General features: G+C 41.0%; 1 protein-coding gene across 1 annotated transcript in view; it reads right to left on the reverse strand.

Annotated features, from left to right (window-relative positions):
• MAN1A2 (mannosidase alpha class 1A member 2) overlaps window positions 1–27,803 on the reverse strand; it is a 155,105-nt gene that overhangs the window by 93,462 nt on the left and 33,840 nt on the right. Inside the window, exons 2-3 of the mRNA XM_075437898.1 lie at window positions 22,410–22,665; window positions 6,455–6,551 (exon numbers count right to left, since the gene is read on the reverse strand). Of these exons, the coding sequence (XP_075294013.1) occupies window positions 6,455–6,551; window positions 22,410–22,665 (353 nt within the window). The remainder of the gene's footprint in view (window positions 1–6,454; window positions 6,552–22,409; window positions 22,666–27,803) is intronic.

Consider the following 27,803-nt stretch of genomic DNA (forward strand, 5'->3'; position numbering starts at 1 on the left):
AGGATTTTCCAATAAGAAGACACCAGAAGGTTTTAACCATATTTTCAAGAGATCATCCGTCAGTCTTTATGGCATATCTAATTTCTTCCCAGTAAAAGTGTTTGTCTCCATAATGTTAATAAATTTGCAGGTTATCTGGCAGAAAAAAAAAAAAAAAACAAACCCAAAAAAGAAGAGGCCCATGAAACCTGGGACCCTTGACACTCAATTATGCCAACTTCAAAAGTAAATGACAACTAATCAGATAACAGCAGATGATAGTGTCACAGCACCTCAGGCAGCCCAATAACTGTTACAATGATAGATGACAAGAGTGTCTAATGAAGTAATGAATATTTCCCAGGGTAATTTAAAAAAAAAAAAAATCTGTTAACACATTTTCTTGTAGTCCTTGCAAGAAATATTCCACCTCTTGTTTTCTAGACCACAAAGACTGCACGAAGAGCTCACATTACTCTCTCAAGCTACACTGTACTTGCCAAAGGCACTGGAAAAACAGACTCCTTTGCCTGACTCAGCTCCTTCTTGCAACAGCCTCAAGCCTTTGCAGTCTGACAAATGCATTTTCTCCACAGGGTCGGGAGCATCTCCGCTCCTGCTCTCAGGCACAGCGACGGAATGCACTGTCAGATCTCCACTGCTTAGCAACACAAAGATCTGCAGCAAGAGCTTCCCACACCGCAGCAGTGGGCAGCTGACAGCTGGCTCAGCAACTTTCTCCCAGGTCACGGGGGTTTTTCAGTGGCACTGGTAGCAGGTGGCTGAGACAGGCTGTGCAGCAAGGCAGGCAACAGAACACACTCAACAAGGTGGCAGAAACCAAGCAGTCCACTGGCAAGTTAAAAAAGAAAAAATTCAGCTCACTGACTGCCACAACCGAATCCTTGAGTTGCTTCCTTGGTCACATCTTGCTCATTAACCAACACACACCTCAAAATTTCATTTCTCCATATATAGAGAGCAGCAACACATTATGTTATATGACACTATGCCAGACAAAGTCCCTCATAAAAGAGAGAACAGCTGTATTTGGTTGTGTGTTAGGGAAGAGATATGGCACTGCATTGCAGCCTTCAGGCTCCACTAGGTAATAAACGCAACCACAATGTGACTTCGCTGACAATTTTCCCTTCCTCCCAGAACACAACATCCCAAGACAGAGCCTGCAGACATCACAGATTAAAAACACCATTTGCACAGCACGTGAGGTAAGAGAACAGGAGAGGCATGAAAGCACTATAGATGTGTGAGACAGTTCTAGTGTGACGAAATACAAGGTAATAGTTTCATTAAATCTTTCTGCATGAAAATGGGCATGTCTGGATGCAAGCATCTACAACTTAAAAACTCCAAATCATTATGCCTTAGGAAAGATCTTTTCACACCCTTGAAAACATATCTAGACATATACCTCTTTATGTATTAATACATTATCAGATCATTTTCATATAATGCAGCTCATCTCTAGACAGAATACATCCAAATGCAAGGTTTAGAAATGCACTGTTAGTAGTATGGGACATTTACAGTTTTGCAAGTGTTTGTATCATTACTTTGTCATATATTTCTTACCTGACAAAATGTACATCTTCACTTTATTCTTAGATAGTTAACATTACCAAAAAACCCCAAACACACAACAAATGTCAGAACTCTCATTTCAGAAAACATCAGGCAAGATGACAGCCCATGATTTCTAGCTTTGCCAAGGACTATGCTTTAAGTGCCCAAGGAATGTGGTCTTTTTTATTTTTTTTTCCTTAAAGTCATTCAGGTTCTCAAATAAATGTTGTTTTAGAAAAATAAATATTGAAGACTGATACCAACCCACTGATACAAACTGCTCACTTTAACTCACAACGAAGTGTCCTCAAAGTTTGTGCCAGAGTAACTCTGAAGCATATCTGGACTGAGTAATTTTAATGGTGTTTCCATAAGCTGTTCCCCTAGGGGTCACCAAACAAATGCAGTGACAAATCACCTTTAAAGAGCGTGTTTCAGATTGTTACTCTGATTCTCAAAAGCAAATCGAATCAGATTTCATTACAGCAATAGACTCCAATAATACCATCAACTACTCTGGTTATAGCTAAACCCAGAAAACCTTCTGAAGTCAAGCCCAGTGTTTGCCATGCTTGCTCATTATCTTACATGCATCATTTTCCACCAGCTTTTTCTCCTCACCCTTTGTGTTCTAATGAGAACTTGACCCAGATCCCATACAACCTCCCCCACTGCAATAATACCCTGTGGCTGTCATAAAATTATTCCAGCAATTTAAGCAGACCAACAAAAACGTTAACTTTTTTTTAGCTTAGCTGCTACAACCATCAACAGAGCTGCAAATAAAAAATTAAACTGGAAAGACAAACTACACCACTGTTATACCTCCTCCTTGACTTTCATATTTTATTTTATCTTATAGGGTAGGAATAAACAACAAATCATGAGACTATCAGCCCTTTCAAAAAAAGGCAACTTTCACAAAAATAGGAGCAAGTTATCACCCTGTTTCACCAACACAGAACCTATAAAGGTTTGTTTCCTATGCCATCTAAATGTAAATATCTTTAAAAGCCCACCAATCCCCAGTCCTACTTTTCCAAAGCAGCACCATACTACCAATGCTGTGACTCAGCTGTTGAGGTACTATTCAAGACTTTAACTACTGACTGACTACATGGTTTGGTAGGCAACACTTCCAGCAGGCTCTCCTTTACAATTTACAGTCACCAGCTCAGACCTCTCGAAAGACTGGCAAGAGCACCTAGCTGCAGGTCAGCTACAGCAACCCCAGCAGGTTTTCTGATAAAAGTCAAACTAATAGTTGGGGCAGCCCACAAACGTTTTTGCTGGCATGCTTCAGTGAGGCACGGAGCATCTTGCTTTAAAGTTTATCACCCTTCCCTATTTTTTTAATGACGTAAAACTAAGATTTGTGAGAGCAGAGCAGGCAACCTCCTCTCTCCTTTTCTGACCCCAGCCTGAACCCTGCTAGGTCTTGCAATGCTGGGAACACCGATGTTCCTCTTGGCATAGAATTAGATATACACTGCTTCGGAGGGAAAGAGGAGTCCAACAGGGAAGATCAACAGCTTATTTGCCTTCTAAATTGAGTCGCGTTTACCTCACTTGAGAGTTATCAGTAAACCTGATCTCCCAAAGACTCACGCAAAGGGTTGCAGTGTCAACCAGCAATACCACCTCCTTGCTGAACCTCACAGACGTGCTATGAATTGAAATGAAAGTACAGCAGACTGCACAAATGGCAGAAAATAGTTTGGTTCACATCATCTTTGAGATAGTATCAGACTTCAGAAAGAATTATGTAATGCTTCTATAAAGGCAAATGCCACTGGGAATGGTGTGATTATGGGCAATAGAGATTAGCAAAGTACTAGCAATAACAATACAGCTTAGACAATCCTTGGCACAAGGACCAATTTTTTTTCCCCCCTTCTCATCAACCACCCACCAAATCAACAACAGCTGATTCTATTCTAGACTTGGTAAATACTGAAGACTATATAGTTCAGAAGTTTTTCATATGAAATAGCCTTGAACAGAACAATCATAACATGATTCGGCTAAAAAGTAAATGGCACAAAATAGCATCTGGATTTTAAAAGGGCAAACACTTAGAGAATCGGTTGCTAGAGCTAGCTGGAATAAGAGGATCAGAAACTTGAATGTGGAAGAAGCCTGCAATTTCTTTCAGACAGCAATGCCAAACTCCAAAGAATAAGCATTCCGAGGAGAATGTCTAAGTCCTCCAGACTCATTAGGAGACATGTTAGAAGTAAGCAGAGGAGGAATGGAAAGAAAAGAAAAGACTAGAAAAAAAACTCTAATTCATAATTGCTTCAAAATATTGTGTCAGTCACACTGAAAAAAAATTAGAAAAACATTTTCCTGCTACATAAAGAAAAAAATTTCACTGCACAGAGAGAGTCTGGGTTACAAACCAAGGCTGATTTAAAATTATACCTGGCAAATTCAGCAGCAGAATTGCATGTAAATTCAACAGCAAAGACTACATGATTGTACAGGTGAACATTTTCACAAAGATTTTCACTGTCAGATACAACTTCATTAAGCTGGAAAAAATATAAAGGATACCCATGAATCAGAGATAACATACAACTAAGTCACAGGAAGCTTCAGAAGATATTTTTCTAGTAAAAATGAAAGGAGTGCCAATGTACAAGATAGCAAAGAGAAATTATCTAAGAACACTATACAATACTCTCTGAGAACCTAAGAAACATCTTTCTGTCTGTCACGGCAGAAGCCTAATGCCCTGGTCTTCCCTTCAGCCTCGCACTCTCTCCTTGCACTATGCTCAGTGCTACCTGCATCTTAGACTCTCGCACTTCACTCTTCCAACTCCTCGGCCCCGTCCAGATGCTTTTTTCTCCTGAGCAAGCTAACTTGCTCATCTTGTCCCCCTCAGACAACTCCCCCTCGCCCAGTCATTTTCTCTAAACAGCAATATCAAGAAGTAAAACAATATCAGCTTTCACACCATACTGACGTGTAAGAAACCAGGTTCCAGGGCATGGCCAGAAGCCATCAGTGCCAGGCTCCAAGGGGTTTGCTTCCAGCAAAGGTGAACAGTCCTCACTGCAGACAGAGCTAGTACAGCAGCTGAAATTATTCTCCTGTGGATTTAAATAGGCTTCTATACAGTACAGGTTTGGGGGGAGGGGGGTGATTTGTGGGTGGTTTTTTTTGTTTTGTTTGTTTCTTTTTAAGTATTGCAGAAAATGTAATTCAGAGGCTCTCCTTCCACTGCTGGGAGCAGGGGCAAGGAGCAGTGTGCTTAGTTAAAAGTTCTCCTCCCTTCTCCATGCCCAGCACTTATTTAAGGTTAAAAATCATCATGCAAATAAATTTGATGAAAAACTGTTTGGATATAAAGAAAATCAGTTGTTTATTTGGCAAGATGTAAGAATGGTTTCCAGACAAAATTTAAGGAGATTGGGGGAAGGGACTGAACAAAAAATGAAATCTTTTGAAACAAGTCCTTTGACTCTTCTTTTGGAATTAACTCCTCTGGGAGTTCACTTTTTTCCTATGAATGAAAACAAAAAGCTAACCAAATTTTGATTTAAGTCACAATAATATATTCTGTGTTCAGCCACTAAATACATAAAACCAGACACTTAGACAATCCTAATCTGTATTTCTACCATCCACAAGAAACAAGTTCAAGGTTTAAAGTAAGATAAATGAAAGAAATACCAATTACAATGAGAACCAACCTCACACAAAGCCATTAGCAAACTGCCTTACAATAAAAGCCAATAAAATCTTGATTTCAAGCAAACCATTATAAACAATTCTAACGTACTTAAGGTATGTACTGTATATTCACACTCATTCTTGATTTAAAAAGTGGTTAGGATACATTTGTACCTTCCTCAGGTACCAGAGTGTGGATGAACACAGTATGAAACCCTGAACAGCACCCAAAAACCCCTACCCCATCTTAGAGCAGCTCTCATGTGCATTTCAAAACAAATGCACGAACTTCACTGCTCAGTCATCTTAGGTGCTGTGTATTATGGACCAATCCAGGCTTAACCTTAATCATGAACATCAAGGTTATGTGTTTTGGTATACCAGAGGATACTTGTTCTATCCCAATGCATTGACACCAAAAAAGCAGTACTGCTGCAGACCACTGATATTTAAGGAAGAAAAGCCGTCTAGTCTGATCACACGTACACAACAGAAGGCTATTGAATTTCTTCATCTTTACCTTCCTCATGTTTCATACTAAATGCCCTTTGTAACACTCACTCACCCTCCATTGCTCAAATATTCTCACTCCACCCCTTGAATTTCTTCAAAACTTGCCCCTACCCTCAAACTTCTGTATTTTGAGTGTTGTTTTTTCTCTTTCATTCCAGTCTACGGGCTCAGTATCCACAACTCACGCATCAAGTCACAATGTCACTTTTGCCTTACCTAGATCTTTTTTTAAAAAGCTACTTTAAATTTCACCTTGGTACTAGCAGTTTTTCAGCATTTCGCATGTGCATTTCATCTGGTATCACATTCTCATGGAATTAAACACAAAGATCTAGACAAGATGAGGTGGGGTTTTTTTTAAAAAAACAATTTATATTCATTGAATTCCAAAATATCATCACTGTGTTGTAACTTCCATTTATGTAAATACACGTGTATACAAAGTAACAGTGCACACAGACAGGGCTTAGCTTTTGCAACAATAAGAACATAATAGTCCCAAAAAAATGGTTTAGTCAAGGAATTCATTGAAGTACCACTGAAATCATCGATACATTTCTGTCATCCACACTTCAAAATATTTATAGCAGAACAGAATTTGCTAGGACATTTGGGTAGACTTTCAAAGAGCACAGCATAAAAAAAAAAAACAAAAACAACAAAACCCCACCAAAACCAAACAGAAAATATAGCCTACCAAATATGTTGGTGGAATGTCCTTTCCGGGCAATTGGTTTGAGCTCATTATGTCCCCATCCATATTGCCTATAATTGTCCCAGGCATGCTTCATCATCTAAGAGATAGGAAAAAATAGGATTTGATTACATTATATGTACAAATACAATATTTTACTCCTTATTTGAGACTTCATCTTTCACAGTCATCTCAGCACACTTGATAATTACTTTGCCACTATTTCTGTTACAGAAATCAGGTTATACAGCATGAGTAAGTTTGGAAACAACTTCAAGTCTATTTGACTTGAGCTATGGAGCCTAATGGGCTGCATTACGCAATTTTCTTGTTCTTTTTTTCTTTTGCTTAAATACATGCACAAACATTTAAGAATTGAAGCATAAGGAATGCATTTAAGCATAAGGAATTGGTGAAAAATACTGGCTAATGTTTAAGACACTACCCAAACAAAAACAAAAATCTACCAATATCTGTAGCACAAAAGGGATTTATTTACACTGGTGCATCCAAGTATGACTAAACAATTTCACAAAAGGCATAATAAATTTTTTATTAGCAACACCCACCTGACAAAAATATACTGTCATATAGCCTCTATCAAAAGAAATGCCAACAGCTTTGCTCTTTAGAAAGCATAATTAGCAAAGCAGTACAGAATTATTAACATTTGCTCCACAAAACGCTCTTAAATCTTTTTAATAGATGTTTCCACCACCTACTGCAGCAAACTACGCCTAAAAAACAAAAGGTCTTGCTGACCCACAAGTATTAGTTGTGCACATCAGCTACTAAGCAGTGCTTTTATGGATTTGCTAAAATTTTTAAAATTCCTTTCTTGTTTGCATGCAGCAGAAATTCAACAGTGACCAAAGTGCAACGCAAATGCAGTATAAAATATTACTACCTAAACAGATTAAAGTAAGTAACAGGAAGAAATCAGACTCCAAAAGACATTGCCCCAGACACAAGAACAGTTAGGAATAAACCTGTTCTAAAACAGTAGCCATGCAGCTGTATCCACAACATTATATGCATTTTATTTTTCTATTATGTCTTAGAAACTGGTATTAAAATACTGTTAATATAAACACCCACTCCCCTAAAATTTATAGGAATTAAATCATGATATCCACAAGTTCAAGAAATGCTCTCTAAGAGGAGAAACTATGTTAATATAACTAGCAGACTAATACTAAGTCTTTAATAAACTGCTTATATCAGGGGAAATGATGTTTTCACTATGATTTATAAGACTGTAGCTTTCTTATTTTAATCAGAGTCATCATATTCATAGAAAACGGGAGTAAACAAGCAGATGCCGCCTAAAAGCTTAGGTGCAGCCAGTTGCCCTACCAGCACTACCTCATGTAGATGGAGGTCTCTTCTCTCACTGAGTTCAGGATTTAGTGGAACTCAGCATCCGGTAATCCCAAATCTTTCAAATTGCATCTAAACTGCCTGCTGAGAGATGCAAAACAAAGTGTCTCTCTCTCTCTCTCTCTCCAACCATCAAGAGATCCCTGTCCAACCTACACAGCTGTAATTCCTTTGAACTTAAACTCCCCCCAGATTTCCCATGGCTCAGTTAACTCATGCCCAGACAATAAATCTGAACCCAAGGTATATGCACAGCCCCAGCAGCTGGCAAGCACTCCTGCGTTAAACTGACATCAAGCCAGGCACAGACGTCCCTCTCAAGAGGCCAGAGATCCCACTCCTATGGCTTGTCATTCAAAGTCAGCTCATATGTTGCTTTTGGTATTTGCACTAGAAGATTCTGACACCTGATTAGGCAATAATGCTGTCTAGTTTCTTTTACTGTCATGAACCTGTAATGTAAGAAAAAGAGGATGCAAATATACTGAGGATAGAAAAGCCATTTCATTAGCATTCAAAGTTTACAAAGCACTTCTCAAATTGACCAATTATTAGCTATTAGAACCTCAGGATGACTCAGGTAAAGTGATTCTCTCTAGACAGGTAAGAAAACATGACAAATGCAATAAAAGCCTGATCATAGGCAGTACTGAAATTCCTCTGAGAACTCTTACTAACACTATCCAGAATCAACCTACAAATTTTTATATAAAATTGTTCATTAAGTTAAGACCATAGAATCAAGAATCACAGCACCATTCATGTGGGAAGGGACCTCAGGATGTCTCTAATCCAACCTTCTGCTCAAAGCAGGATCAGTTATGGTTGATCAGCCTGGGCAACTGAAGGCTTTCTTCAGTCAGGGTGGACTTACAGCTTTCTCCAGATAGAAGGGAGCAGTCAAGGTCTCCATGAAGTGTTCTGCTCTAACTCACAGCTTGCCAGTCCACTTTTAAATCCTAAAAACTCTACCTGGGAACACACAGACCTATAGTTTTAGAAGGCCCTAGAGGACAAAACTGAACAACTACTGACCAGAGCTCAATAGGCGAGTTTGATAACAAATGGATGTCTAAACAACAAGGTGACCGTGACATGGCAGATCTAACCAACCTGCTTCCACATAAGGAAAACAGGGCTTCTGAAACCTCTGAATTCCAATACACAGAGTCATTTAGATTGGAAAGCAGCCTTAAAATCATCAAGTCAAACCATAAACCTAACACTGCCAAGTCCACCACTAAACCATGTCCCCAAGTGCCACATCTACACACAAATGGATGCATCAGTTAAATATTTCATGAAGGAGAATCAAATGGCTATTGACATTTTAGCTTTATAAAAATCTGAAAGTGTAGGCAAACGCCATTATAGATCAAAACTAGCTAATCCCAAAAGAACAACGTGATTCCTCACAGCAGAATGTTAATTGTGGAATATTTCACTGTTCCAATTTGCTATGCTTCTGAGGGGGAGGTACAGACTATTTAGTTCTGAGATAACTCAAGAAAACTATGGAAATTACAAAGGGCTAAAATAGAATACATCACAACATGAGGTTCCTATATCTATAAGATCATAAGATAAAATTTATCCTAAGATCAGTAAGAAACTGTAAAGGAGTGTGTTTCACTAGATAAATTAATTAATGCAGAAGAAACTTAAGAAAACACTACTGAGACCAGTAACTCACTCAAACTCAAGAGACTAAGACACCGTTGACTGCATCTAAGGTTCTCAGATGGGAAACCATATTTTGAGGAGACTAAGCTACCTTCATAAACACGAACGCATGTCTGTCCAGTACCCTCTGCCTCCCTCAAAGAGCATACAAAGAATATGGCGTTACAACTCCCCAAGAAGCTTTTGACTTTCTTATACTAACTAGTCAACCAATTTTTTTCCAGATGAACCTTGAACATTACTCTGGCACACAGCTCGTTATTCTTCTCTACCACAGAGTGGGCAGACTTCATGGTATCATGTTAGCAGATGACCGCACATTACATGAAAGTGAGAAACCCCACAGCTCTTGTATACAATATTAAGTTTTGTAAGGATGATATGCCAAGAGCTCTTATAACAACATGGAAATTTCTGTTACTGCCAAAACTGGTAGCATGATATACTACAGATATAACATCTATACTATGGGAGCATTTGTGCACGCAGAAGCTTTTGAGAGATGGGAAGCAACAGATGCCTCTGCCAGCTAAAAATTTAACAGAGGTTGTCACTTTGGCTTAGGAATTACAAGCAACACGAACTCCTGATCTGAAAAACAAGATTATCTCTGTAGTCATGCCAGACAGTGTTTGCATAGCAGAAGCTGGAAATGTTGAAGAGTAGCTGCAGAAAGGTACTTCTTCAAAAAAACCTTTTCTTTAGGAAGAGTGGAAAGTCTCAGACACAGGCTGGAACACCAGCACTAATAATAATAGAAAGAAAGTAAAAATACTGGCAAAAAAACCCCAAACAAAACAACCCTTAAAGAACTTGTGACAGAGGCATCTTAAGCTCAGTCGAGTGAAAAGAACAAGATGGTCCAAGCACGGATCAGTAAATGTGAAGAAGGCAAGGGGGAGATTTCCATACCTGAAATTTCCATATCTGATAGCCATTTGTCAAAGTGAGTGCTTGGAGCTTGATGGCATACCATATAAAGATCGTGCAGCCTGTCCACCAGAGAACAAATGGTTTTAGCAATGGATGTTTTACTGACACTGTTTATACCAGATTTTGCTTTTGAAGACAAAATCATTCATAGGGGATCGGTCCACTGAATAGCAGTCATAAAAAATGTTTTTTATGGGATGCACCACATACAACAGCCAGCACGATGGTGTTGCATGTACAGCTTGATAATTCTACAAACAGATGAATTTGGACTCTGCTGCAAGAGACCCAGAATGGCAAGAAGTAGGGCACATCAAATCAAACTGCTTTTGTAGGTACACCATTATCTAGACGCTTTTACTGACTTTAGAACGTGTTCATGGGATCTGATCCTCTACAGTCACTGGGAAATCAGGTTTTTACAAAGACAGAGTGGTAATGATGTCTTTTGACAAAACCATAATTGTAGTAGCAACAGAAGGTTACAGTTACTGAAGAGAGACTTTTGTAAGGGAGTTCTATCACTACAGTAGCACGTTCGAAACAATAATTCAAACCAGACTGGTTCAAAAGCCCCTTTCCACTCCTCAGAAAAAGAGCAGAGGCATAACAGAAAGCGAGAGTCTTGAGAAATAAGCAAAAGAAACACTTTAATAGCAAGCTGCGGTGTTTACTGGTTGTGCCTAGAAATAAGAAACCTATCCGCTACTGGCCATTCCATTGGGAACGTGCGTAACAGAGACAGCAAATAGGTTTTCCTTTCAAAGAAACATATTCTGGTTAAGGCTATGATTTCAAGAGATATATAAACCACCTTCAAATTCTGTTTTAAAATTAATGAAGGCCTTGCCAGACAAGATTACTGCTCAATTGGCAGATTAAAAATTAATAACCACATTCCAACTGTCTGCAGAGAATAGTTTTTGGAGGTTAAATTAAAGAATGATCTTTTCCTTGTATAGATACTCAGATTTTTGAAGAAACTTAGAAAACTCATACAGATTACTTTTTTTATTCTGAGACGTACAAATCTCTACCTAAAGAGAAATTACTTCAGGCATCAGAGCCTATGCATCTGTCATGCATTTCTGCACACTGCCACTGAAAAAGTCTGCTTGGAACATGTTCCTAACACACACGGAAAGTTGGGTTTTCTTTTACTTCTGCATCTGGTAACAAATCCATTACTAAAACAAAACTCAAGTGTGTATCAAGTGTATGCAAAATGGGAAGCTTGACCATTTTTGTTGGCAAGAAATACTTGAAGTCTAAGATGCCCAACGGAACTAAGCGGAAAATACTTCAGACTGGTGAGAACTAGAACAGTAGATGTAAACAGCCTAATCTTGCAGAGCTTACAGCAGTGAACCAACCGCTCCAATTTGTGCAAAACCGCCAAACGCTCTTTTTCCAACACGATTAAACAATATTTTTGACCTTGTGTGTCATCTTGGTTTCAAAAGAAACTGGTACTCGTGGGTTTGACTGGTCCTGTGGTGTTCAGAAAACTAGAACCTCCCACAGATCATTTTTGTGAACAACCAGGACTGCACATGAGCCAGCAGAAAGCAGTCCCTTTCTTCCAGTCTTGCCTGTTTAGGCATCAGTCTAATCATCATCATCATCATCATCCACTTATCCTTGCACCTCTGCCAGTTCTACTGTACCCTTTTTGAAGCCGAGAGACTAGAACTACATGAAGCATGCAACATGCAGAGGCAGCTTAGCTCCACACGCCACCACAAGAACCTTGCCTGTTTTGTTCTCCTTTCCAAAAATATTAAATATTTGCTTTTTGTCTGCTATTGAGCACTACAGTGACATTTCCAGGAACTATTATAAACACAAGCTCTCATTCTCAAGTGGTAATAAGTCACCTCACACCTTTTCATATTAAGCATGAAGTCGGAATTTCTCCCCCTCCGGCCGCAATATGCATCATTTTAGATTTAGCTGAAAAACAAAGGAGACAATCGTGCAGTCCCTTAAGATTTTTCTGCAATTCTTAGGTCTGGCCTCAGTTTTCCACCCCAAATATCCATGTTGGCAGCAAAGTTGATCATACCAATATTCATCCATTTACAAACTCTAAATAATATATTTGTATAATTTAGAGCATGGGTCCCCAACATACGTCCTCTGGGGCCTCCAGCACCATATTTACTTGCACTCTCCATTTCCTGCCTTGAAACCAATTTCTCCAGGTAAACAGATACACAGTTTTCCACCCCATGGCTACTTAGTTCAACAGCTGTTAGTGATGAACCTTGCCAAACATTTTTTGAAAAATTATGTATATGTATAACCATATCTCCCTTGTTCATATGCTTGTTGACTCCTTCAGAGATCTTCTATAGCTTTGTGCATCATGACATCATTGAAAACATACTGGGAAATCTTAGGTAGCTGTATGCTCAAAAATTCAATTCCCTGTACTAGTTTCTGTTAATCTGCAGTTCATTCATCAGGCTTAGGGGTCTGCAGTTCTTTGATTTTCCCTTGAATCCCTTTCAAAAACTGATGTCTTGTTAGCCACCTTCTCGTCCTCTGGTAACAAAGCAGAAAATAAGAACAGATGCCAGCAATGCAAATCAAGAATCCGAATCTCAGAGCAAACTAAGTCAAACTGTTGCAAGTTTGAGGTATTACAGCATCGTACGCAGACGGTCTATGTCTTAATGGAACACTACCTAAGAACACAGAATTCAGGTAAAAGGACACTTACTTACTATTTTTAACCTTATTTCTTAGGAGAATAAGGCTTATGCAAGTTTGCTGTACATCTGTCACTTGCCACATACATTTGCAGTAACCTTTGAATCCATTCTCTCTTTTCAAACTTCATTTTATAGAGTCAGAAGAACCAGATACTTGAGACCTCTACCTTTTGTGGTGGAACAAAAACAAACAAACAAAAAAATGAAAAAAAAAAAAATCTGTGGCTCGATAAGGTAGACAGACACAAATAAGCACCCCAACTGAGAGGAAGGCAGTTATAATCTAAACCTTTATTCATTCAGAGGGACAGCATTTAGCATGTAGGTAGCTCTAAAGCAGGCACAGAACACACTGCAATTGATGCAGTGAAATAGGAAGATAAGAAGGCATTCACAGCAATGTGTGCATGAGGAGCAGAGGGTGGTACAGGGGGATGTAGGTCAAAAATCCATAGGAAACCATTAGTTTTGCTGCTTATAAAACAGCCTGTTACTTCTCAACATTATTAGCAGCCTCTTGAGCATCAGAGACCATGACGCATATACATTTTAATCACTTCTTATCACATTTCTAGACGTATTTCCAAAATTGACTCCACTAATATGAAATAAATCATGTTCCTACCTTCTAAAAGGCAACATAGTACAAGTCACACTTCAAAATGGATATGCTGAAAGTTTTGCTTGCAGGCCACAATAATTTCAGTGGCAAAAGAACTCAAGTCAGAACATCCCCAGCTTCCCAGTCAGGACCTTGTTCCTCACTTGTGCAAAACACCCAAACTTAACATCAGCTCCTTCTGTAGGTGTCAGATGTAGCAAGTGATCTTTAATTGTGGCCCCTATGCTCCCTCGATGGCCATTTCACAACTTTTGCTTAGATGTCTTTCTCCTTTTTTGGTTTTTTTTTTTGTTTTTACACTTTAACAGCAAGCCATGACCAGCAGGAACAGAACCAAAATTTTCCTGTGCTGAAAACAGCTTAACAAAAAGTAATAAGGTATCTCCTCACTGATACATCTCATTAAACAACAGCTTTTGAACTGCGCAAGAAGCACACGATACAGCCAGCAGCTTCAGTCACTTCACAACTCAACCTTACTTGTGTGAACACCACACCTCCTTTGAGCTGAATGAAAAAGAAGTCTACATACAATTAGCACAGCCCAACTACATGACTGCATATCACAACAAATACAGAGCAAGAAGTAGAACAAAAGCTCCAGAGAACCCAGATTTCCCAACCTATCTTTGAAACCTAGAACATACACATTTCACTGTTAAGTTTCCTACATACACTTGTATAACATTATGGAGAAGCTTTCTTCCGGCTGCCAGGCTTAGCCAATAAACATCATCCTATCACAGAATGGCTGAGGTCAGAAAGGACCTCTGGAGGTCATCTTGTCCAACCTCCCTGCTCAAGCACAGTAATCTGGAGCAGGATGCCCAGTCCATGTCCAGTCATCTTATGAATATCTCCAAAGAGGGAGACTCCAAAACCTCCCTGGCCAACCAGCTCCACTGCTTGGTCACCTTCACAGTAAACAAGGGTTTCTGATGTCCTGTGTTTCAGTTTCTGCTCATTATCTCTTGTCCTGTCACTGGGCACTACTGAAAAGAGCCCAACTCAGTCTTTTTCACATCGTCCCTTTAGGTTTTTATATACATTGGTAAGATCCTCCCAAGCCTTCTCTTGTCTCAAACATTCCCAGCTCTTTCAACCTTTCCTCAGATGAGAGATGCTCCAGTCCTTTAACCATCTTTGTGGCCATTTGCTGGACTCTCTCCAGTATCTTCATGTCTCTTGCACTGGGGAACTCAGAACTGGACACAACACTACAGGTGTGGCCTCAACAGTGCTGAGTAGAGGGTAGGGATCACCTCGCTTAACCTCTTGGCAATACTTTGTCTAATGAAGCCCTTGAGACAATTAGCCACCTTTGCTGCAAGGGCACACCGCTGTTTCATGTTCAACTTCGTATCCACTAGGACTCTCAAGTCCTTTTCTGCAAGGCTGCTTTCCAGACAGTTGACCTCCAGCATATATTGGTGCACAGAGTTGTTCAGTCCCAGGTGAAGGACTTTGCACTTCCCCTTGTTGAACTTCACGACATTCCTGTCAGCCTATCTGTCCAGCCTGTTGAGGTCCCTTGGGGTGGCAGCATGATGCTCTGGCTTATTAGCCACTCCTCCCAGTTTTATCATCAGCAAACTTGCTGAGGGTATATCCTGTCCCATCATATAGATCATTAATGAAGATGTTGAACAGGATCAGACCCAGTATTGACACCTGGGGTACAAGACTAGTTACCAGCCTTCAAACAGACTTCAAGTAACTGGTCACCACCCTGCGGGCCCAGCCATTCAGCCAGTTTTCAACCCACCACACTGTCTGCTTCTCCAGCTCATACACCATCAGCTTCTTGGTGAGGATTTTACAGGAAACAGTGTCAAATGCCTTATCAAAGTCTAGGTAGACAATAGCCACTGCTCACCCCTCATCTACTAAGCCAGTCATTTCATTGTACAAGTTTATTAAGTGGGTTGGACAAGGGGCAATGGGTACAAAATGAAGCACAGGAAGTTCCATCTCAACATGAGGAAGAACTTCTTCACTCTGAGGGTGATGGAGCACTGGAACAGGTTGCCCAGGAAAGCTGTGTATTCTCCTTCTCTGGTGAGATTCAAGACCCGCCTGGACAAGGTCCTGTGCAGCCTGCTGTAGGTGACCCTGCTTCGGCAGGGGGGTTGGACTAGATGACCCACAGAGGTCCCTTCCAACCCTGAACATTCTGTGATTCCGTGTGACCATGATTTCCCCTTTGTTAATCCATGCTGGCTACTCCTAATCACCTTGTTGTTCAGGGGCCTGGGAACAGCTTCCAGGATTAGTTGCTCCATCACCTTCCCAGGAATCAAGGTAAGGCCGACCAGCCTGTAGTTCCCTGGGTCCTCCTTCTTGCAGACAGGAACGACATTTGCTTTCCTCCAGTCTTCAGGCACTTCGCCCAGTCACCACAAACATTCAAAGATTATCAAGAGGTCTTGCAATGACATCAGTCAACTCCCTCAGCACTCCTGGGTACCTCCCATCACAGTCCGTAGACTTACATATTTACAGTTTGCTTAAGTATTGCTTCACTTGATCCTCTTCCACTAAGGGTACATCCTCCTTGCTCCAGACTTTTCAGTTGTCACCAGGGCCTGGGAATCCTGAAGGCCAGTCTTATCAGTCCAGGCTGAGGCAAAAAACAACGTCAGCTTCTTCCACGTCCTCTGTCACCAGGTTCCCTGCCCTATTCAGCAGCGGGCCCACACATTCTTTAATCTTCCTTTTGTTACCTGTGTACTTATAGAAGCCCTTCACGTCACCTTCAACATCCCTTGCCAGATTTGCTTGAAGTCAGGCTTTGGCCTCCCTAACCCCAAGCTCAGACAGTATCTCTGTATTCCTTCCAGGTTAACTGTCCCTGTTTCTACCTTCTTTATGCTTCCTTTCTGTGTTTGCGTTTTGAAAGAGCTCATGGCACTTTTGCCTGACTTCCTGCTGATTGAGATGGACTGCTCTTGGTGGAAGTGTTCCTTCAACATTAATCAGCTTTCTTGGGCCCCTCCTCCCTCCAGGGCCTTATCCCAAGGGACTCTTATCAAGCAGATCTTTGAAGAGGCCAAAGGCCACTCTCCTGAAGTTCAGGGTTGTGACTTTACTTTTTGCCCTTCTCCTTCCTTTCAGGATCCTAAACGCCACTACTGCACAGTCCCTACAGCCAAGGCTGCTTCTGAACTTCACATCCCCAACAAACCCTTTCTTCTTTGTGAGTATAAGTTTTAGCAAAACACCTCTCTTCATTGGCTGCACTACCATTTGGAGGAGTAAGAAAACTCCAGAAACTTCCAGAAAACTCTTGAATTGCTCATGCCCCGCTGTTTTGTGCGCTCAGCAGATTCTGTGTCAGTTGAAGTCCCCCATGAGACCAGGGCCTGCAAACATGATGCTGCTCCAATCCACCTGTAGAGCACCTCATCCACTTGTCATTCCTGGTCAGGCGGCCTATGGCAGACACACACTACAAGGTCACCCATACCAGTCTGCTCTTTAATCCTCACCAACAAGCTCTCAGTTGATTCATCACCCATCTCCAGGCAGAGTTCCAGGAACTCCAGCTGCTCTCACACAAAAGACAGCTTCACTCCCTCGTTTTCTTGGCCCATTCTTCTTAAACAGTCTGTATCCCTTCACGGCCATGCTCCAGTCATACAAGTTATGCCACCACACCTCCACCCATCTCCACATCTCCCAACAAAATTGTTGTGCCCTATGGCAAAATGGTTGTGCCCTACAACCACACACAGATCTCTGACCCATCACGTCTATTCCCCATGCTGCAGACATTATTGTAGATGCACTTCAGAGAGGTAACTTGGCATGCTGATTTCCCAAAAATAGTTTGGGGGATTTCTTCATAATGGTACCTTGTAGGCACTTCTTTGCTTATAAGCAAATGCTATAAGTGACCCCACTTCAGCCCTGTTTTGTTGATTTTGTGATCCCTTTCTGTCCCACCGCGGCAGGCCCTTTGTTCATTCACCCTGTCAGTCACTCCCTCACAGGGCTGCTCGTTACTCTCTCTGCACCCCCTCATTCCTAGTACAAAGCCATGCTTTCAAGGTCAGCCATCCTGCTGGCAAAGATGCATTTGTCCTGCCTTAGCGGGATGGATCCCATCTCTCCCAGGCAGGCCCTGCAAACAGGGTCCTGTGGCTGTAGAACCCAAAACCCTGTTGTCAACACCAGCTCCACAAGCAACTGCTGATGTGCATCACCAGTGCCGCCCTCCTCACACCCCTTCCCCTTGCTGGCAGGATCAAGGAGACCACGACCCCGAGCTCTGTAGTCAGTACACACGCTAAACGGATAGTATGTGTAACACAATACGTACTGACTTGGATGCAAAACTTACACATCCCCAATTTCAACACTTCTCAGACTAAACACCTATCAAGTCTTAACAATTCAACAATTCAAAACTAACATTTCAATGTTTAGAACAAGGTATATATAGAACATTCTGCATGGGATTAGTACCATTATCGGGTGAAATATGCCAGTTTAACAAGTATCTGAAACAAACACTGGCAGTAAGGCAATACTGTGAAATCTTAGGCTGAAATGAAAGAAAACCTGAACCCTGATAGGGTGAAAAGAATTATAAAATTTTCCTTATTTGACTTGGTAAATTTTAACTTCTCAAAGAAACAAAATTCATTAAAAAGAGAGCACTATGTAATGATTATACTTAAACTGTGAAAACAATTAATATTCTGAACACCATTTAAAGGACATAATAATGGAAATTAAGTGCCAAAAATTCCAAGTGCTTATGCAATTTACATCAATTTAAAGGAAGCCAATTACTTCCAAAAGATGAGTTTTGTTCTTAATCTCTTTGCATTAACCACAATAAAAAGACACATCAAAATCTTTTTGGAAAATTATACAAGTTACCTCTATGCTCTTATAAACCCATTTGCTCATCTTTTACTTAGTATGAAAAAAATCACTGAAGAATTAATACAAAGCTAAAATGTAGCAGCAAGAATAATTTTGAAATGCGTTTATTCTTAAAATACCAGTTAATTAAAAGCCATAGCATTGTTTAAAAGCCAGAATAACAAGCTAGTACACTAGAGAAATGCTACAAAGCAGGTGGAAAACCTTTACTTCTCAAAGTTGTCACTGTGCACCCATATGAGGCAACTCATAAATAGTCCTTATTGAAATAACGGAATTAGTAGCTTGTTAGAAGAATATAGACAAACTATACAATTTTGTGAATTTGTTACAGCCGAGAATACAATGCAACACTAAACAGAAATATCAGAAAATACACACAAAAACAAAATCAGAGATGCAAATTCTCCTCCTGTTTTATTCTACAACCTTAGGAAGCCTCCCTCTCTGTGCTCAGTAAACATTCCTCTTATATAAAAGCTTTCAAATGCTTTACAAAGCTCTCTTAAGAGCATTACACAAATTCTTTTTACTTTTATATGCATTTTTTTTAAATAATCAAAACACATATTTTTAAAATACTTAAGTACCACAAAGCCGCTTTTTACACAAAGATCTATTAAAAAACACTTCACCAAGCTGCCATTTGGAAAGAAAAAGTAGTAACAAATTTTTTGTAAAAATGGCAGAAACTAGATCCCCCTTTGAAAATTTTCCAGTCTTTCTCCTGACTGTAGACCCATGTGCGTGTTAAACTCTCCCAGTATGCCCAGTTCTACATAGTTTTTCACCATCTGATATTAGGCGAAATAGGCTGTATAAATTCATCTTCTGAATTTAAACAGTCTAAAGCTGTTCTGTGAGAGTGAAGTTCCTCAAATATGCATCAGGACACTTCAAAGCAAACAAGGCATGACCCGAATGGCTTCTCAGGATCACACGGAATTTTGAAGCCAGATATGCAGCCTCCAAAGAGCTAGCTACTTCCCTATGCTATTGTTTTCTCTCGATGCAGGCAACCACAGTGTCTTGCGTGTCAGAAAAGCTATATAGGTGTAGACCTATGTTGGACACACTGTCTTCTGGAACTTGTTCTTTTTTTGTCAAGTCTCCATCTGGTCTACGAAGACTATTTGTATTAGTCTACACTGGTTACAAAATACAGTGAGCGAAGACCTCAGTGATGATCATAGCATATTTCAAATCACACTTTGCATCTCTGGAATCGCTGCAGCCTTCTGTGATACATTTGATGCTGTCAAAGACAGGTTTCAGGCAAAATATTATTCACCTGACACTGTCGATATATGTTTTCTCAGCCATGTTATATTCATTGCAACGTAGCAGATGTCAAAATCCAGAAGTAGACCCAGAGGCCAAACAAAAAAGACAATGTACCAACAATGGGTTCTTCAGCATTATCATTTGTCTTTTCTCATCAGCAGATCTCCCACTCCCATATTCTACGCCTTCACACATAGAGCTGCAGAAGTGATAATCTGCTGCCCTGCATCACAGAATTTAAAAATTCTGGAGATCACCTGGTAGCTACAGTACTAACAAGACTGACACAATGACGACAATTCACACAACAAAGACCATAATTTCAGTCATGTCAGTATGATCCTGGACTGTTCAAGCAAGCGGTCACACTACTGAAGACTGCTAAGTACAAAGGTATGATCATCCTAACTCAAGTACTTACCCATTTAATATAGTCTCCCATCAAATCTTTGGTCTGGCTATGGAAAGCCATACTTCAGAAGCCACAATAGGAGCCATCAACAAATTATGCAATAAAAAAACCAGCTTGTGAGTGTGACTCACACATAGGCTGATCACAAAAAAAAAAAAAAAAAAAAGGAGTAAGCCTTTTGCAGCACGGGACTTGTGGCAACGGCAGTTAAGGATCATCAGACCTACTACCAGGTGATCCTTACTCCCAAACTACCCTGGATTCCTTACTTGCAAACTGCTACACCTTCAGGTTTAGATCTGCAAGAATTGTCCAAACTTTACCACTTATTCATGTCACCAAGAAAACTGCTGTCCTGTATTAGCCTATGGCTTCTCATCTCTTCCCAGTCTACATTCTGACAAATCAACCTCAGAAATGCAAATACTAATTTTCAAGCCTGCTTCCAGTTCCAGGCTTGATCTATAGGAACTTTAGTTGATTATTTCTTCCAGCTAGTTCTTCATTGTTAGCTGTGCTCAATACTTTCACATTACTTGGTCAACCCGATTTTATTCTACCCATTAAATCCAACAAAGGTATTTAAACACAGTAATCTGTAGTTAAAGTCAAGTGTTGAAAACTACACAACTGTACCATTCACTGTTCATCTTCACCCTACAGAAGAATTTTGAAAAGCAAGATTCTCTGTACATTCTCACTGAAAATGTTTGAATACACAGTCTTGAAAAGAAGTAGAGCCTTTTGAAATCCACAATTTAGTGCTGTCCTTTGGGAAACAGTCCTAACCAAGCAGGGTCAATGGGGTCCGATATTCCACACACAACTTCTCAGCCAAATGTGCTTCTGCAGTAGTGACTAGCAGAATAAGCACACTTTACGGGGAAGGATTTGCTACTGGAGAGATTCAACTAGTGATACGGCTCCACACTGTATCACTGATGTATCTTAAGCAGTTGTTCATTATTTGAGTGGATTTCATCCAGTCATCATGAATACTCCAAGTAAAAAAATCCATCTTGGGTGATCTGCCCTCAGTACAGCACATAGTCCAGCTGCACCTCTGCCCTATTACGAGGACAGGTGTAGACCTGACTTATTTTTGTTTGGTTTTATGAGCAAACTAAACTCAAATTATAATTTAAAAGAAAATTTAGCTGACGGAACTACTAAGTGTTGTGGTCATGGATGTTCTTTAATTACAGAGCCTATGCTTGTTTACCCCGAGCCTGAATCATTCCTGCTTGCGAATGTGATTTTTCGGCGTAAAGCTAATCAGATCGCAGGAAAGAAAAAGAAAAAGAAGGCTGTACAATGTTTCTGCCATACTAGTTTGAAGTATAGACTCAGAAAAATGCCTAGCGATAACAACAGGGCAAAAGAGGGCAATGAATCTCACAGCCAGTCAGGAGAGGAAAGCGTTAAGACCAGAGACAGCAATTCCCACAGCATAAGCTGCCACAGAACCAAAAGCCTAAGCCAAAATCTTAGTTTGCCTGATTTACCTGTAAAACATTCAATCTACTTAAATGAACTCCTAGGTTTTTAAGCACATTTAAAACTTATTTTGAAAAGCATGTGGAAATTCGGTAATTTGCAAAAATAACAGCAGGTCATCCTTCTTTCCTATCTTTTCAATCCAATTTTTAAACATTTAAAAATATCTTGTGACGCACTAACACATCCCATTCTTTGGATGGAACCTGACAGTCAGGCTCTGCTTTAATGATGCACTTGTTGCTGTTCCATTTGTTAATGACAAACTCACTTTGAACCCAGACCACTAAGTTGAAGAAATCCTTGAAATCATTTTATGTTGTTACCCAATGAAATATTAACACCCCGACACCAGGAAAAAAACCATGACATGATGCTGATGTTCATTAATACTTCATGTGCACTTTTAGCTTACTGTTTATTAAAAAGATTTGTAGCCCTGTATTCTTTATATTATAAATCACAACAGCAACTAAATGCCATATAAATAACTGCTATCAGATACAAGAATGGACAGGACCACATCATCATCTTTACCTCTTTAATTTTGTTCCTCTTCTCTCGGATATCCGCTTCTGCTGGTTCTCCACTGTTTATCCCTATAAGATTTGGTAAAGGAACAGGGGGCAGTGGCTTGCTGTCTTTCTTTTTCAACTCTTGCACTACTTTGTTCTTTTCTGTCTGAATCTCAGCTTGAATCTCATCACGTGATTTCTTCAATTTCTCCTTAGCCTCTTCCAGAGCCTTTTCATGATCTGCTCGGATCTTATTTCTCAGACGTTCCTCTTCTTCTCTAGAGACACAAATGCTAGTCAGCATCTCATTTACTAATTTACTAAAATTACTAAAAGTTTTTTACATTACTAAAAACACATTGCTTATAAACAAATTGCAGCTTCAAAACAGAAGCCACATCCCAGGTTTGTTTACTCTAAGTAATTCTAATGAGTCCAACAAGTTTACTGAATTATGTTAGTGCACAATCCTACACCATTTTTGCCATGAACCCAAAAGGAAGAACAGCACACACATCAGCAACACTATTGTAGAAAAATGTATCATAGAGGTTTTCTAGATGATATCTCAGTACCTTTGCTTGCCTACTCAAGAATTTAGAGAGGAAAAGCCCTACATCCTGTACTTCAACTACAGGACATGTGCACAGACACATCTAGCAATCACTCATTAAAAAAATGAGCAGGGTTCTTCCTTGCCTCCCGCACAATAAATACATTGTACACAACTTGTCAACATCTGAAGTAATCACTAAAAAAAAATAAAATAAAATCGCAGCCACTCCTATTATGAAAAATGAGGTGTGAGCTGCAAGAGCTGCAAACCCCACCACAGCATGTTTTGTCTTGAATGCAGGACTCATTGTTCCAATCAGTATGGCCCATAAACCTCACAAGTTATATGCAAAGTTAATTATAAAGCCATTTAGGAACATAAGAGCTTTTAGTAAAGCATGATTTTGAAACTCACTGTCGACAAAATCAACATCTTGGTTCTGAGCACAATCTTCCATCACGATCTTTAAAGATCACTAAAAGTTTTGAGATTCACACACAAAATTAGGAGTGCTATTTTAAAGCCTGGGTTAACAAAAGGTTATTCTAACAACAGACACAAATGGCCTATTCCAGTTCTAAAATATTTCAAGGCATCATTAAGATACACATAAGACTCTCAATATAACACAGTCTTTTCAAGCTTCTTTAGAATATAGAGTTGCTCAATGACTAAGGTAAGCCAAACTAGTTGTAGGGATTTAAAACAAGCACTAGTTACAAAAAACAACAAAAAACACACACACCACACACCCCCTCCCCCAGGCAAAAATACTTTTTCCTCAAAGACCATTAAGCAGAAGACAGTAGATAATGGAAAGGAAAAAAAGGCAAGCAGCAAGCCATGTGAGAAATATCATTCTTGGCCTAACGGCTTTTAGGACGAACTGAGCCACTTGACCCATATCACATGTTTTTTCCAGTATATTGAATGCATACCAAAGAAAGGGAGCAACCGCTATTTGGTATGTGAGAACTAGAATAGTTCACCTGGAAGGGACCCACAGCAATCATCTGGTCCAACTGCAATTAAAAGCCAATCCAAAGTTTACAGAAAAAAAACCAAACACAAGATTGACAACTGTTTACCGAAACCCTGACAACAAAGATAGGAATGTTTCTACATATTTAAATTGGGATATTTTTCCTACAAAGGTTATTAAAAATATTTGACAAAGTCTATCATAAACTGGTAACATTTACAGATACTCAAACAAATTTTAAGTAACTCGCTGGGGTGCTGTGTTGGAATATTTGGGGATACGGACAGATCATTCTGAGCTTTGCAAGTATAACAGAACTGGTTTTATTAACCTCACGATCAAGACCATGTCATGTCTATTATAGAGCACTGCTTCACCTTTCCAAAGAAAGGTCAAAGAATGAAGCTAATAACGGATAACTTGCACAGACTTATAATACAATAGTATCAGAGCAATCCCACCAGACTGCTCCATTTTGTGCAAGGTTTATGACTGTTCAGTTCTTTGCCTAAAGAGAGCTGATTTTAAGTCAAAGTGCAATCAATCAAGCTTTTAGTATCAGAAACTCACAGTTCAAATGCCCAGTGCACTAGCCCTAACTGCTATCTCATAAACATAGAGTATATTTTTAAGTTAAAATTTATATATCTCTTTGCTCCAGTCTTTAGCTTGGGCTCAAAAGCTCAAATAGAGATTTTTTTTAATTCTCAATTTGACAAAGTCTGACGTCACTTGATGTCACCCAGAAAATAACTTTCCAGTTTACAGGCCAATATGCATACCATACAGGGGGAAAATCACAGCACTATAAAAGCTCTCAGCAAAATGCTTTGTTACACAAAAAGTGTTTTATTAGCCCTTATATTTTTCTTAAGTGCTATTATGTTTGCATTAAAAAAAACCATAGCAGCATTATTACCTTTCGATATTTCAGTACCAGAAATACAATGCAATATTTTAACAGATGCACTGACTGAAAGGCATTCAAACTGAAGTTCTTCAGCCGCTTTTCTCACTGTGACCCATGTCACATCCATATTTCTCCCAAACAATAAAAAAATAAGGACTGAGTTGCTCATTTTGACTATCAAATCCGAGCTCCATAACACTGTTGAAGAGTAACAGTCCTTCTCTCCCTCAACTGCAGAGCAAAGAAACCACTTTCAAAGTGGCAAAAGACTGGTCTAAAGAGAGAACATACAAATAATACCATTTAGGATAACTTTTACTTCTTCTATGACCTGTTGTCCTGGGTTTGGCCAGGACAGGGTTAATTTTCACCGGACTCCAGGAAGAGGCACAGCCGGGGGTGGGGGCTGACCCCACCTGGCCAAACAGAGCCCGGTATTCCATGTGACGTCACGCTGGGTTCGGGGGGGGGGGGGGGGGGGGGGGGGGGGTGCGCGGCGCAGCGGGAACTCTCTCGCAGCTCAGGAGCGTGCGGTGCCGGTGCGGTCCGAGAGAGCGGGTCTGTTTTTGTCGTGTTTTCTTCTTATCTGTATCGTTGTTGTTACTGTTCCCTCTGTTTGCTGTTCTGTTAAACTGCCCTTATCCCGACCCACCGGTTTCTGCCTGTTTTCTTTCCATTCTCCTCCCCACCCCCGGCGGGGGGAGGGGCAGCCGCGTGGAGCTTTTGTTGCTGGAGGCAGCCGAAACCAAAACATTAAATTGGCGCCCAACGTGGGGCCAGGAATAACAGCAGGGCTAAGCAGCGGGTGTTAAAACTGCTTTCTTAGATTTTGTTAAATTTTGTTATACGCATTTTTCTGTGTTAGTTAAATAGTCGCCGGTAAAAATGTTTCCGAATTTGTTCAGATGGCTCTGGTATCTCAATCCTTACTTGCAGTATGTATTCACTGCTGTGCTGTTTGTTACTTCGGGGAAAAAGATCAGGATGACGATTTTACTGTACTGTACGATATCGACTTATGACATTATAACATCACTGTGCATGAAATTAGGCTTGTAGTTGCATGCGGCACCGCGATCATTTCCATACCTCGGATCCTATGTCCTAGAATTTGTTAATAATCAAACCCAATCTGTGGGGAAAACCAAAGGAGATACCTTCCCCCACTCTTTCGCCCCCCCTCTTTCCCTCAGGCTGGTCCTAACAGCTTTTGAGAATTTCGAGTACCCGCCAGCACTCTCCTATTGTTCTGCCTCCTGAATGGGTTTTGGGTCTTGTTTAGGGTTAAGCAAGTAGTTAAGAACATCATGCAGAGACCTGCCCCGGGGCTGGATAGCTGTGAGTGGCTGGGTGTGTGGGACAGCATGGGCAAGTACCTAGGGCAGTGGACACCCCCGATGTTTTTTAAACTCACCCCTGAGGAAGTACAGGATCCGGACAAACTAGTAAAGTATCTGCAAAAAGTGTGATGCCACCCTGGGAACTCCAGAGAGACACCAATCACCGCTACGTGCTGGGGTCTGGCCCACGCCTACCGAGCCCTGTTCAACCTGATTCAGTGCCCTAAAGGGGAAAGGGGGGGAAGCGAAGCAGCAGGCACTGCGACTGGCGCTGCCCCCCCAGCCGGCCCTGCAGCCCCTCCAGCCCAGCAGGCAGCCACAGCCCCCCCGACTGGCACTGCCGCTGCCACAGCTGCAGGGTCTGCCTCGGTTTCCCCAGCGGGCACAGCAGCTGCTCCAGCCCCAGCTCCAGCTGCAGGCAGCGCGGCTGAGCCCAATGACCAACCTGTGCCGGTAGCAGTCGCCCCTGTAAAACTAAAGAAAGACGCAAAGAGAGCAGATCGCTCCGGGAGGGATGACAATGAGCCAGCGTCATTGCGGGAGATAGAGACAGAGATCATCACCCGGTCCCTGTCTCTGAGCAAGCTGCGAGACATGCGGAAAGACTTCAGCTGCCACCCAGGCGAGCACATTCTCAACTGGCTGCTGCGGTGCTGGGATAACGGGGCCAGCAGCTTGGAGTTAGAGGGCAAGGAAGCCAAGCAGCTGGGATCCCTGGCCAGGGATGGGGGCATTGACAAGGCCATTGGGAAAAAGGAACAAGTCCTCAGCCTCTGGACGAGACTTGTCTCAGGCGTGAGGGAGAGGTACCCCTTCAGTGACGATTTTGTATGTTACCCTGGCAAGCGAACCAATATGGAAAGGGGTATTCAGTACTTGAGGGAATTAGCTGTGTGGGAGCTGGTTTATAATGAACCAGATGATGACCAGTTACCCACAGACCCAGATGAACTCCAGTGCACAGCATCTATGTGGAGGAAGTTTGTGCGGAGCACACCCTCCTCATATGCCAACTCACTGGCAGTAGTAGACTGGAAAGGTAAGGAGGAACCAACAGTGGATGAGGTGGCTGTCAGACTCCGCCAATATGAGGAAAGTCTCTCTTCCTCCCTTGTCTCAGCCGTGGAGAAACTGGTCAAGCGATTAGAAAAGAATATGTCCTACTCCCCACCTGTACGGGCTAGTGTCTCAGCTATTAGGGGCAAGCATTTCTCTGCTCAGGAGAGGGAATACAGAAGCTACACACCACAGGGCACCCTGTGGTTCTACCTGCGTGACCACGGAGAGGACATGAGGAAGTGGGATGGAAAACCCACCTCAAGTCTAGAGGTACGAGTACGTGAGTTGCAAGGTAAAACAATCACAAAAGGGGATTCTGTTAGGAAAAATGCTGCTCCAGTTTCCAGAATCCAGCTCTCCAGACCACGTAGACAGTTTGACCTTGATTCCGATCCTCTGGAGGGGACCTCCAAGTCATTTTTACAGCAGGTGAGCAGCAAATTCTCTGACCAGGATTAGAGGGGCCCTGCCTCCAGCCAGGTGGAGGAAAGGGACAACCGTGTTTATTGGACGGTGTAGATTCGGTGGCCTGGCACGTCAGATCCACAAGAGTATAAAGCTCTAGTGGA

Source organism: Opisthocomus hoazin, chromosome 1, assembly GCF_030867145.1.
Source record: "Opisthocomus hoazin isolate bOpiHoa1 chromosome 1, bOpiHoa1.hap1, whole genome shotgun sequence".
Classification (NCBI taxonomy): domain Eukaryota; kingdom Metazoa; phylum Chordata; class Aves; order Opisthocomiformes; family Opisthocomidae; genus Opisthocomus; species Opisthocomus hoazin.